Genomic DNA, 13,478 nt, shown 5'->3' with positions numbered 1-13,478 from the left:
AAAAAACTGTTTTAATACAGTAGGGTATAATTTAGACAACGTAGTCATATGTAAATCTGCTGACCCGTCTGCCTGCGGGCAACCAAAATATGATAATACTAAGGAGGTAAATGCACCACTCTCTATCTGACAGCTCCTACTGATTAATCCGCCTTTTGCAGATTTCTCCATACCGTTCGAGGAGAATCTCTTTTTTCAAAAGTCCCACTTTCTCTGAGGCCGTTATGGAAACACTAATCTATGCGTTTAACTGCAGTCAGATCATATATGTGTAACTACAAATACAATCTGTTCTATGGTTATATTTACTGTGTTCAAAGGTTAGCGACCTCATCTGTAATATATGGGCTACAACTGTCGTTTTCGTCATGATAAACCACGTGAAGGATCTTACCTCGGCTTAATTTCAATAAAAAGTCAAGATCCACGAGTCTAAAGTAGGGGTGTCCAAACTTTTCATTCCATGCGTTGGAACTGTCAAGTCAAAAGTACTCAAGGACAAAAAAAGAAAGCAGGAAAAGATAAATAAATACATACAGCATTTTTTTTAAATAAGGCACACTTAAAATCCTTAATTTTTCTCAAAAATTAATGGTGCGCCTTATATATGATTACTTACCGATTTAATGTGGTACAATGCACTGAAAAAACAGTTAAAATGTGTAAGTGCGACTTTGGTTAGCAACGAAGCCGCCCCGCTCAACGGATATTCAGAGCATTACGGTACTCTGTGTCACTACCTGATCGGACCCCTGAGCTGTCTACAAGACTGCCTGACTGTAATGTTCAAACTAGAAGTGCATTCATGTAAAGGCCCCCACATACTCGGGCGTAGTTCACTACGCGGAGATCCGCGCGTACTTGAGGCGTACTCAAGGCGGACTCAGTGTGGACTCCGCGCATACAGGTACAGGTCTGTGCAGAGCTCAGTTTTTACGACCGTGCACGCGGTGTGATACAATAAACTTCTCGTCTGCAAGAAGTCCTCACGTCAAACTGTTTTATATGTGACACCAAGCTTGATACACTGAGTGGCACCAAGCAGGCAGTCTCCAGGATGCAGCATCACACCCCTCTTTGTTCTCACTGACAGGTAGAAACCTGCTGGAAAAGATCAGCTAGCTAATCACACAATTTACCATCCGTTATGCCGCTTCGTCCCACTTGCAGAAAGTATGGGAATTGTAGGAATTTGTCACAAGAAATGTAGGCAACAGTACGGTGGACTATGAAGGGTAAAACGTCTGTGGAGAGTCAACACGGAGTCCACCAAGCTCACAGTGTGCCCACACTACGCCCAAGTATATGGGAGCCTTTAGGCAGCCCACGCCTGGAGTGGGCTGCCTAAAAGAACAATAAACCTAGTAAGTTAATTCAGTATAAAAGTTACTTTAATTTTGGCCTAATGTTAGAAACAGGGCAGTGTAGTCCAATTACTCTGTCCTCCCAACAGAGACGGATAGTTCTCCCTCTCAGGACAGAGCTGTGTATGCGGAGGGGCGGAGTGATATTACACACTTGGGAAGAATATTTAGTTCGCCTTATAATCCAATGTGCCTTATGTGTGGACAAAGACACACATAGACACGTTAATTCACAGTGCGCCTTATGGTCCGAAGAATACGGTAAATAAGTATGTTGTGAATTTATTTTACCTGTTCTACAAAACATGATTTTTTAAATAAACAAATTAGTCAGATATTCTGTTGGAAAGAAAAGTGTAAATCATTGTAGATCCAGAAGTTAAAAATGAGTTTTGCTCATTTGCTTTTTTTAAATGGTTAGGGTTACCCATTTTACAAAATACTTTGGGCTTGATTGAAAAAGAAAAAAGATTATTTTACTTTAGCAATTAAAGAACAGGATTAGATTCACATGTAGATTCACCTGGAACTGATCGCCCCTCTTAATGGAGAGTAGTTAGGCTCATCGTTAGCCTGGCTCACAGGAGAAATGTTGTGGTCACATGCATGGAGGTGTGCACTGGGGTGAAACTTGGCACATCATTTAAGATGACTGAGATCCAGTAAGCAGTTTCCACAGCGAGTGTTGATTTGGGGAGCTGCTGGTGTTGCTCCCTAGTGTCTTTATCAAGTCTGAAGTCCAAAGTCGCAGCAGGCTTCCAGGAAAGGTTTTCTGTTAGTTGAACACATTGCCAAATATATAGGTTACTGGTTTATGATCATGGTATCATTGTGCCTAATCTGGCTAGTAAATTGGCCTGGCACAAATCCCTCACAGAAAATATGGGATATTTGCAAGAGGAAGATGAGAAACATCAGCACCAACGATGCTACTAAAGCAACCTGGGCTTCTTTAACAGCTTGGCAGTACTGCAAGCTGGTCACCTCTGCAACCCAAATTGATGTAGTAATGAGTGCAAATGGTGCCTTAACCAAGTACTAAGTTCAGATATGTTACAGTAAATTATTTACTGTAACATATACTGAAAATATATGTTACTTTCAATTTGAATTGATTTACAGAAATAAATGACCTTTTTGATTGTGTTTTAGTCTACCGTCATGCACCTTAAGGTGTTTCCAGCTTGATATGAGCTGGTCTGAGCTTTCAAGCTAACTGTAGCCTATCGTATTGCAATAACATTCTCAAAGTGTGTGTAAGTTGTACACAAATCCACATTTCCACAGTGATTTAAAAGCTATGCAACTCTGTTCATTTCTGACTCTTACCAGCTAAAGATTGCACAATTCCTTCCCAGTAAAACATGAAAGTCAACATGCATGCAGAAAAAAGCTGTCATTATTGCAACTGGGCTTTTTCTGTGAAACTGCTTGGGTCAAGCATACTGAGAAAATGATGTTCAACCAGAGAAATATGAGAGACTAACAGGTTTTTCCTGCACGTATGTGTGTTACACGGTGTTCCCTGAAGGAACCATGTCAGGACCCGATGGATTTCTTAATTCCCAGGGGAAGCATAAATGAGAACCAAACTTTGATTTTTTTTTTTTCACCAAAGAATCCTTGAGAGGCCCACTTTACTCAGATCTCACATCGTGTGAACATTCTGACACTAAACCAGGATTTTCCACACCAAGAAATGGGGGAAAGAATTATGTCGGTTGAAGCCTGTCTGGGTCATAGCAGCAAAACCTTCAAATTTAACCTACATTCAAGCAACAGTAGCTTCCTGGCCAGACCTACTGATTGATCTGTGCTGTGTTCAAAGTCCTTCAACAAGTCATGAATCCGTGCAATAAGTTCACACAATGAGTTTTTTGTTTGAAAAGTATATTCTTTAAGACTCCGAAACAATATGGGTGTATATGTATGTGTATGTTGTTGTTGTTTTTTTTTTTTTTAGCTTTATTTTATTTCTTCTAGAATTTATTTAATTATCTTTATTTAATCATCTTCTTTTATTATTGTAGCTTTACCTTCCAAATAAATTTGTCCTCTGCATTTGTCTATCATACCCTAACAAAAAGTTAGTCGCCACTGGGGGGCGCCTGGGAGCATTCTGGGACTGAAGGTCTTGCTCAGGGACCCAGTGGCAGTTTCGGGGGATTCAAAAGGAGAACTTGTTGCCTTCCCAGGACGCAGGCGCACTGATCTAACCACTAGAGCTAACCACTTCCCTAGTTTATGTATTCATACTTAGATATGTACTCTGGGACTGCGTACAACACAAGTCAAATCCCTTGATTGTGCACACAATAAATCTAAATTTGATTCTATTTCATTTCAACTTGTGCTGCAGTCTTAAGGATGCTTGGAGTCAGGTAGAGGCAGGGTTTATCCATGTTTGAAGTTAATCCTCAGTTTAAGATAACCCTAGCGGAGAGACAGGTTTGTGATTCTTAAAATAGAGCGTTAAATTTATATTTATATTTTTATAGTTTTTTATTAATCATACACAGAGAAGAGGAAGTTAAAGAGATGTTAAAAGCAAGCAGCAGAAAAAAAAAAAAACGCTAAAGTGTCCCACAGTCCAAAAAGTTATGCTAAAGTTTGATGCTAACAAACTAACATTCCGTGCTATAAATATATTCAAAAATTCATCTGTATCCAGTCCTACTTTTAAAACCAGTTTTTTACTGGAATAACAGCTGCAAATCTTATAAGGTGTGTCTGTACCAGCTTTGCACATCTAATGCGTCAGACATTTAGATTCCTGATGGGATCTGAGGTTTGACTTTGGCAAGGCCATTCTCACACATGTAAATGCTTTGATATAAATCGTGTCGTTGTCCCCCTGATTGAATGTAAAGGTTTGTTGTCTTGAAGTAAGGTGAACTTTTGCCCCAGTCTGCAGTCTTCTTCAGCCTCTAACAGGGTTTCTTTCCATATTGCCCTGTAATTAGCTCCGCCCATCTTTTCTCAGGTTCTGAGCGGCCTCCCTTTACCGTAGAAAAACATGACCACAGCATTATGGTGATGGCAACACCGTGTTTCACTGTGATGATTGTGTGCTGCGTGGCATAGCTTTGTGCATTTAGGCCAAATAGGACAAGTTGACCTTCTTTCCACATTTGCTGGGTCCTGCACATGGCTTGTTGCAAACTACAAGACGTTTTAGCTTTCTTTGAACAATAGCTGTTTTCTGGGTACTCTTTCAAAAGGGCCAGATTTTAAGCTTTTTATGTTCATTAATGAACCCAATCTGTATAATCTGATTGAATTTGACTTTGGAAAGTGCCTTGAGATGACGTTTCATGAATTGGCGCTATATAAATAAAACTGAATTGACATTAACATAATGGCAAATATAACACTATACAACGAAATACACAGAATTAGCTCAAAATGTTCTGTTATCAAAATCATTTTTAAATGCCGTTTCAGAGAGTTAAAAAGTTACAGTAAAAGTAAAATAATTATTTTTGCTTGAATGAGTAACTCATTTAAGTTAACAGGGTGTGGCTGCTGAAGCTCCCACTACAGAAGGAAGGCAGATTAAGGTCTGCTCTTAACAGATGGATTGAGGTCAACAATTAGTCTCAATGAATACAAATTATACAGACAAGGCTGTGACTGTTTTTTTAAAGCTGCATTCATAGGATTCTCATGAAATTAAATCAGGATTTTTTTTAAATAGAGGGTTAAAATAATTTTACGAGGACCTCTTACTTTCATTTGACAGTCTGATAATTTTACAATTAGCAAAGATGTGTTTCTTTTGTGAAGCATTGATAAACTCCAAGAACTAGAACAAAGGACCGAGGAAACAGAAAAGATTGAAAGCTTGTCAACACATTAAAGTCTTTCTGTCCTTGTGTCTTTAAGAAACAAAAACACATCTCATTCTAAAATGAAATGAGATAAAGAGGTGGGTTCTGAGTTATCCATCAGTCTGCTCTCTATACCCACATATATTGTTGCAGGGTCACAGGGAATCTTAATCTTGGTATGCTAAAAACATCCATCCAGTCAATGTCCGTAATCGCTTGTCATTGCAGGGTCACAGGAAGGCTGGCGACCTGAAGAGAACATGAAGAAAGCCTGGACCTTGCTACGGGGAACGTTGCTACGAACTGCGCCGCTGTGCAGCCCATATATCCAGTATTTCATGCTGTACACTTGATTTACAATGATAGAAACAGGGTTGTAATGTTTGCTATTTGCACAAACACCAAGGATCATGGTCTAAAGGGAGCTCATAAAGTATAGCAGAAGATTTCAGCAGATGATACAAGTCATCTTTTAAAATTCAAGTGTCAAAGGGAGGATGTCTCTGTTTGTAAAATGTCTCTTCATACCTAAACCTGAATGGGACATGTGGAGCTGTAAAATGACAACAGTTCAGATAACGAAACTGGTTTCCTTTTTGTTTGTTTTTGTTTTTTGCCAACATAATATTTACTTGGCTGGGAGTGGAAATGGGAGTGGACTTTGGTAGGATGGATTATTGCAAAAGCAATTTCTTTTTTATGCATATCTTTTATTCTCATCTATCTATCTATCTATCTATCTATCTATCTATCTATCTATCTATCTATCTATCTATCTATCTATCTATCTATCTATCTATCTATCTATCTATCTATCTATCTATCTATCTATCTATCTATCTATCTATCTATCTATCTATCTATGCCTTGAATTTGATACTACCCTTTTCTCTTGGCTTAATGAATACATCTTGGGCCCTTTGTAAAGCTATTTAAGCCTACTTAAATATTCTCCAGTTATCTAGAGACCTTGAAGAACAACTGGCGATTTAATATGAACGCAAGGGATGATCCTCTGAAATTAAAAAGGACTTTATAAAACGTTATCTATCTCTGCTCCACCAGCGGAAACCCCTCGACTGGGGATTCCTGGGGGGGAAAATGACTGTATGTAAATGTAATTTATAACTCGGGATGACTGCTTTTAGATAATCGGATATGATTGATTGCAATCGGGAAACTTGAAATTCTAATTTTGACCTTGAATTTTTATTTAAAAGATAAGATTGTGTTACGTATCTTTTGCTTTTCATTAAAAAAAAAGAGCCAGAAAACATGTGCTCCTCTGTGGGGTCAAATTATGACATTTTCTCTCCAGATAATCTTTGTTGCGGTTTTATTAGGGAACTTTGCGTGGTTCGATAATTTTAGACTGTGACTTCTAAGTGACGATGACTGTCAGCGGAAATGAGAGGTATGCCCCACTCCCCCTCACGTAGCTCTCTGTTTCAGTCTGACGACCGAGCCGCTGTGGATTGCAACATCGAAGCTCCGCCCCTCTGGGGTGACGCCACCGCGGGACGAAACAACGAAACCAAACAAACCCGGAGTCAGTGCGTCGCAGCCTCCAGGTCCAGCTGAAAGTTCTGGAGAACCAGCAACGGGACCAGCTCAAATATAAACTACACCCACCGTGTTCTGCTCTAAGCTCTTTCAGACGGACGGACAGGAGGACTGGCTTGTGAACGCACTTTTTGTCCCCCCCTCTTCAACTCCGGAAGTAACAACAAAGACTCCACGAGTTTCAATTTTACTTTCACTACATTTTATTTTATTTATTTTTATCGGACCTCACCGTCGATTGAGTATCTTCAATTGAAGCAATTTACAAAAACTCAGCGACCGCCAGCTAACGGACGAGCGACAAGTTGCGCAACGGAAGCAGCGAGAAGCGGCGGAGACGTCACCGCAGCCTGCCGGCGTCACAGCGACCACAGTCCCGCTCGGAGTTCGCCTTACACAGGATAAAACTGCATTTTTTGGGTCCCCTTTGGAAACTCTGCAGCTCGGACAAGTCGCCAAAAACCGGGGATTTGACCTCCAATCATTCCGAAGGTAAGAAACGGAATTAGGACGAACGGAACCGACGGTGTCGGAATGGAAATAGACCTGCAGCTTCTGGCTCAGAAGTTTTTCCTGGTGCTCAAAATGCCAAGTCAGCATGCAAATATTATTTATTGGGTCATTTTGTTTACCCCCTGACTTGTTTATATGTGAAAATAAGATTCGTTTTATTTAGTTTTGAACTGTTGGAATAACTGAGCTAAACCGAACGCGGGTCGGAATCAAAACAAACCAAAACAACGACTTTTTAAAATGCACCCCAGCGTCTGCTGCTTATTTGCTTTTCCCACAGCTGCCAGTGGCGTTTCTTTTAAAGATATTTTTTTTTTTTTTACGAAAGAAACTTCAGATGAGCTTGTTAAAGTCATTTGATAAATATAGTGTGACTGAGAGAACACATGGAAAGGTCACTCCTTGACCAGGAGCCACTGTTATTAAAGCTGCCTGGGTCTGCGCTGTAAAACAGAAACACAGGAAAACGACGCAAAAACCTGATAAAAATCCAAGAAGCCGGAAAGTCAGACTGTTTTTTTTGTTTGTTTTTTGTTTTTTTGTATTTGTTCAAGTGTTTTAGTTACAATTTGAAAAGAATCTAAAATATCTAATTTCCACCTTCCCCAAAAAGCAAACCAGCACAAACCATGATTAGTTTGCTTTGTTGCTGTTTTGTGGTAAAATGGTGAATCTATATTTATTTGGCTTTGTTTCTAACTCAGTTGGAATTATGTCAGAGCCGCAGCATATTGTGAAAATCTGTAATTGCGATACTACTGCTGAGCCACCAAAGATACACATATCTTTGGACATTAGGGCCCGTCTGCAGGAAGACGTCTACCCAAAACAATGCATCCAAGCTGACGTCATCTCAACATTATTGCACATAATAAGATTGCAGTTATGACTGCGCTTCGATAAATTGTGCAGCTCCTGCCGTCTTTCTTTGGGTTAGAAAGAGCAGACTTCCAATTTAATATAGCTTTATTTATTTTTATAGTGATGCAGTATAACCGCTGACCTGTGGAATATGTAGCTTCTCAAATAGGTCGACACAAGTCCAGGAATATGTAAAGGATGTACCCAACATCTTACAGAACATTTAGTTGAGGGGTGTTTTTTAATTAATCACCCCAAAAAGTGTTTTTAATCCCACTGCCACCTTTATTTCTCATTGTATTTCATGATTTCGACTCAATGTTTTTATTGAATTAGTCGATACAGACGTCTGTGTTCAGCAGGAATCCCATGAAAGGGCATTTTCACAAAGAAACACGCATATAACTTTATTAACCGCTCCTGTTTTCAGTCGCCGCCACGACAGAGAGCGCCTATAATTAAATAGAAGTTTCTGCCCCAGCAGTCAGATCTCCGGATGTTTCTCCAGCGCTTTTATTTTGGGCCCCCCCGGTTTCACAATCAGACGTGTCAAGCCAGGTCAGAGTTGCGGCGCGCGTGCCCGTGGGCGGGTTAATGACGTCGCCACGGTGACACTGTGACTCAGGTCGTTTCGGCAGGAGCGAAAGCGGCGTTGCACCACGGCCCGTTTCCACACAGCGTCGCCAAGGTGACCAGATGTTGTGGGAGACTCACTCACACACACACTCCCTCACACACACCCCGGCGGTGCATGCATGTAGGTGTTGACTGTATTTAAGGGCTTTTTAAACTGTAAACTGTTTTTGCTCTGATGCAACGACCTGAAAGCCGTGGCGCTGCTCGTCAGCTTACAGGAAGTTGCATCAGGAGGCCTATAGACGCCGGCCGTGGAACATGTAGGCAGAAGGGATGCGGCGCACAGTCACACATGTGGCGCTAATACATCATCTTCTCACCTAATGTCGCCCGGAGAGGGTTCTGGTGACAGGATGACGCACGGTCACGGTTTTTCCATGAAGACGGCGCAGTTTTAGATTTGAGAAAAACTATTTTACGTTAAAGGATGTCTTCTGTACCATCACCAAAACATTAAAATGTAACGCCCCATAAACTTTACACCCAGCATTTTCTGTGTTTTGTAAAGAAAAGAGACGAGATGTATATTTCAGGCCATGTTTGATGCCGAATAAATTGAATATTGCGTTACTGCCAAATAGCATTCACCTAAATATGTTTTGGAATCAGGAATTTGTGAGAAAATTATATTTTATTACATGAAGTTGGAGGGAAAAAACTCCAGTTTATGATGCAGGAAGCAGGGTATCGCTGATTTAAGCGCTTTGTTAGAGGTGTGTTTTGTCTCTAGTGTCCGTAGGAAACATAGCAAGTTAATTATATTAAATATTTGACAGATAAGTCAGGTACGAAGAAAAAAATGTTTTTTTTTATTGAACGCCTTCTGGTTTTGCCCATTTCTTGTATTCCAACTGAGACATAATGTAATAATCATAACCACAAACCTACATTTAAAGAGCATTTACCACCTTCAGCATTTTAAAACTGCTTTGCAGTATGTTTTATGGATGATTAGTTGATAATCATGTAAAAAAAATATTTTATATTTAATTAAAACTTCTTGCCAAGTGAGCATCTTGGATTTATTGTAACAACATTTCTGGTTGCCACCTTCAGAGCCTCCACCCCAGAACAGAAAATGTGTCTAGGATTTAATGTTTGACGCTATACGGTTAAGATAAGTGTTCATGTCTGAGATATAAAAGTCTTTTTTTTTTTTTTTGAATTGTCAATAATTGAGTCACAATGTTTCCATATTTAAAAAATCCAGTTTGCAACTAGAGAGCAGTTGTTTTCCATGCATTTGGCATTTCTATACAGGATATGCAAAATCTATTTAGCAATATCGATAAAAGAGAGATCAAATTCATCGATATCGTTATTTATCGACAAATTCAATAGATGTATTTTAAGTGGAGCCCTGACCATTTTATGCTGTTGCTTAGTGACCAATTTTTAGATAGAGAACGCTGAATTCAAACTCAACCCTTTATTCAATCAACCTTTTTAATCAAAACTGCATGGATTTAAAAAATTAAAAAGAACACGTACTCTCCGAACTCTTTGAAGGGGCAGAGCATTCTTCGGTCTGCATTTGTGATTGGTTGGGAGAATGTAACAACTGTAATATAAACCCACGTGATAGGCTAGAATGCAAAAGAAAGGAAAACTGTTCAACTCAACTTTTTATTGACCCTTTTTTTTCTCCTATCATCGATATATGTTGTTATTGAATTATCGTCGAGCTCTAACATGTACAATACATTCGATTTTAGTTAAAGAGATAGTTTTCTCAGAAATACAATTATGAAAAATGTAAATACATGCGGCATCAGAGGGATTGTAATAAATTAAAATTTTGCCTTCACCAGTTATAGCTGAGGATGGGAGTGGCTACGACCAGAAATCAACTGTGTCTGAAGAGGCTGCTGGCTGAGCCTCAGGAAAACTTACCGAAATGTAAACGAGCCCGTCTGGACACCTCCCGTTCCGCCAGCGGTCTGCCGGCTTGCCTCACGCCAGCCAACCCCGCGCCCAAGGCCAGCCCGAGCCAGCCCCCCTCCAGGGTCGGACCGTACCTCCTGTTCGAAAGCTGTGAGAGGGAGGAGACCTATAGGGCCGTGCACACAAGCACGCAGAAGCAGTACACCTGCCAGGTAAGGCGGACCAACACCGACGTGGCTACAAGTTGTAGTAATGGTGCCAGTTTTTTTTTTTTGTTTTTTTTTTTTTTTTTTTTTTAGAAATTTGGCTGATGGTAATTATTTTGCTTCTACAATTAATCACCTGCCCTGTTTGCAGATCCTACCTCTGCGCGGTTTCCAGGGACGCTTGGCGGCCTACGAGCGCGTCGGCAAACACGAGAACATCTGCGGCCTGCAGGACGTGGTGGTCGGCGAGGACGGCCTGTACGTCTTCCTGCCCGATCACCACGGCGACATGCACGCATACGTGCGCAGCCGGAAGCGCCTGGACGAGGAAGAGGCGGGCCGCCTGTTCGCCCAGATGCTGAACGCAGTGACGCACTGCCACCACAAGGGGGTCATCCTGAGAGACCTGAAGCTGCGGCGGTTCGTCTTCATGGACCCGTACAGGTAGGACCCACTCCCAGGCGGCGTCACTCACTTTCTGATTATCCTGCAGAATACGTGGAAGGGAGAAAAAAAAAAAAGAGTAAAGTTTAGTTTCCTTTCCGTTCTGCAGGACTCGTATCGCCCTGCTCGGCCTGAACGACAGCGTGGTCCTGCACGGAAACCTGGACGACGACTTTCTGAAAGACAGGCACGGCTGCCCCGCCTACGTCGGCCCCGAGCTGCTCACCAACGGGAAAGGCTCCTACTCGGGTCGCGCCGCCGACATCTGGAGCCTGGGCGTGTCCCTGTACACCATGCTGATCGGACGCTACCCCTTCCAGGACACGCAGCCAGCCGCCCTGTTCGCCAAGATCCGCCGGGGGGCGTTCAGCCTCCCCAGTGGCCTGTCGCCGCAGGCCAAGTGTCTGATCAGCTGCATGCTGAGGAAGGCGCCTGCGGAGAGGCTGAAGGCGTCCGAGCTGCTGATGCACCCCTGGCTGACCAACCCTTGCCTGCAGCAGCACAACGGGCTCAAGACGCACCACAGCCAAAACGCAGCGGCGCCGCACAAACAGGGGGACGAAGACCAAGTGGTGCCGACATGGACAGAGAAACAATAAAACTCCTTTACAGTCACTGTACCTGCACACATGTGGGAACCTGCAATAACACGCTGCCTGGCCAAAAGTCAAACAGTTAGCTCACAACCGGAACGCGGTTCCATTTTGATACGTTTATGCAACGGGACACAATTTACTTCTACTCAGAGTTGCATTACTTATACTCTTAGTTTTTTTTTTGTTTTCTCACCAATACTTATCATTAATGATGAAAGACAGCGAAGGCCCGGAAAAGGTTTCTTTAGCTAGTCACACAGTCTGAGCCGGATGAATATTATTGTGCAATTTAAAAGAAACGAACATTGATGGAAAAAAGGTTACATTAGTATGATAAGTTAGTCAGCTAATCTTCTTTTTTTTTTTAATTTTTAAGGGTTGTTTAAGGACTCAAACTACATGACCTTTTTCGTTGCTCTTCAGTTTTTATGCAGACAAAACCAAATTGTTTATTTCCCTCAGATCTCCCAAATATCTTAAACTTTCAGATTACAGTAAGTCAAGATTTCTTTTGAATCATATAACTTTATTCATTCCACTGATCTCCCTAAATGTTTTTTTTTTTTTTTTTTTGCTTGATGCAGACCCATAATTTCATCTGCCTGATATAAGTTATGTCGTTATGCGTCTGCTTCCATAACTTGGTTTAATATTACTTAGCATTATTTCCCTAGGGGAGACTCTCCATCGTTTTCTGTGTCAAACTGAGAACTGTCACTGTCTTTTGGGGCCAGGCAGTGTGTAAAAAAACAACAACAGCAACTAAAACCTTTTTCCCACTTCGAGGCTGAAACATTTCTCTTACAGTGAAATTTTATTTTTTACAAAAACATGCTTACATGAAGTGATAAACACTACCAGTGGTATGATCCTGGATTACTTGAACCTCGGGTGCCTTCGTCTGTCTGTGTGGGGCGGTGGGTCGGCTTTAGCCCCGCCTCTCTCAGACAGAGTAGTCTCACATGACGACTCACTGAGACAAACCTGCATTTTCCTCTTTCTGGTCGTTTGTGCCGCAGCTAATCTCCCATAAGTGATGTTTTTTATTAGCTCCAACAACGTGGGAGGAGTTTTCAGCTTTGCTCCTGCAACTCGTGCAGCGAGGAAACCTTTAGTATATTAAGCCCGATTTGTCTGCTGTTGGCAGATTTTTTTTTTTTTTTTTTTTTTTATGGATAAAGAAGGTATTTGCAGAGATAAACCAAAACAGACTTTACTTGTTGTATAAGTAGTTTTCTTTTTTCTTTTCCATGACTTATATTTACATTTGGTAAGATATTTCTGTGTATTAAAGAAAACTTTGCAAAAAAATAAATTGTCTATTGGAAATTTGGCCCAACACAGAAAAAGGTTGGTATTTTAAAAAGCAAATGGTCGGTTACACTTGTAAACAATAAGTGATGAGCTTGTTAATGTGTTTAAGTTTCTTTTGCCAACTTTTAAAATGAGCTTCAGCCTTATCTAACTGATGTTAGTTGAAGGTGTTGAGGGAAATTGCCTGAATCTATCACAGACTCCAGAAGCCTCAAGAGGAAGAACTTGTTTCAGGTGTTTACATTTATGCATCCTGGTGGGGATCGT

The 13,478-nt window shown here is 41.1% G+C and overlaps 1 protein-coding gene across 2 annotated transcripts; it reads left to right on the top strand.

Moving 5' to 3' along the window:
* Nucleotides 1-6,698: 6,698 nt before the first annotated feature.
* Nucleotides 6,699-13,257, top strand: trib3 (tribbles pseudokinase 3). 2 transcript variants are annotated; one of them, XM_021307955.2, is made up of 4 exons: nucleotides 6,699-7,249; nucleotides 10,585-10,863; nucleotides 11,009-11,301; nucleotides 11,411-13,257. In XM_021307955.2, exons 2-4 carry the CDS (start codon nucleotides 10,591-10,593, stop codon nucleotides 11,898-11,900), a joined length of 1,056 nt encoding a protein of 351 aa, XP_021163630.2. In that variant the 5' UTR covers nucleotides 6,699-7,249; nucleotides 10,585-10,590; the 3' UTR covers nucleotides 11,901-13,257. The 2 variants fall into 2 exon arrangements, with proteins under 2 accessions (XP_021163630.2, XP_012736793.2); XM_012881339.3 differs by having other exon boundaries at nucleotides 10,579-10,863.
* The last annotated feature ends 221 nt before the right edge of the window (nucleotides 13,258-13,478 follow it).

This window comes from Fundulus heteroclitus, chromosome 20 (genome assembly GCF_011125445.2).
Source record: "Fundulus heteroclitus isolate FHET01 chromosome 20, MU-UCD_Fhet_4.1, whole genome shotgun sequence".
Taxonomy (NCBI): Eukaryota; Metazoa; Chordata; class Actinopteri; order Cyprinodontiformes; family Fundulidae; genus Fundulus; species Fundulus heteroclitus.
Note: the sequence above shows the minus strand (reverse complement) of the source record. Positions and strands in the feature narration are given on the sequence as shown.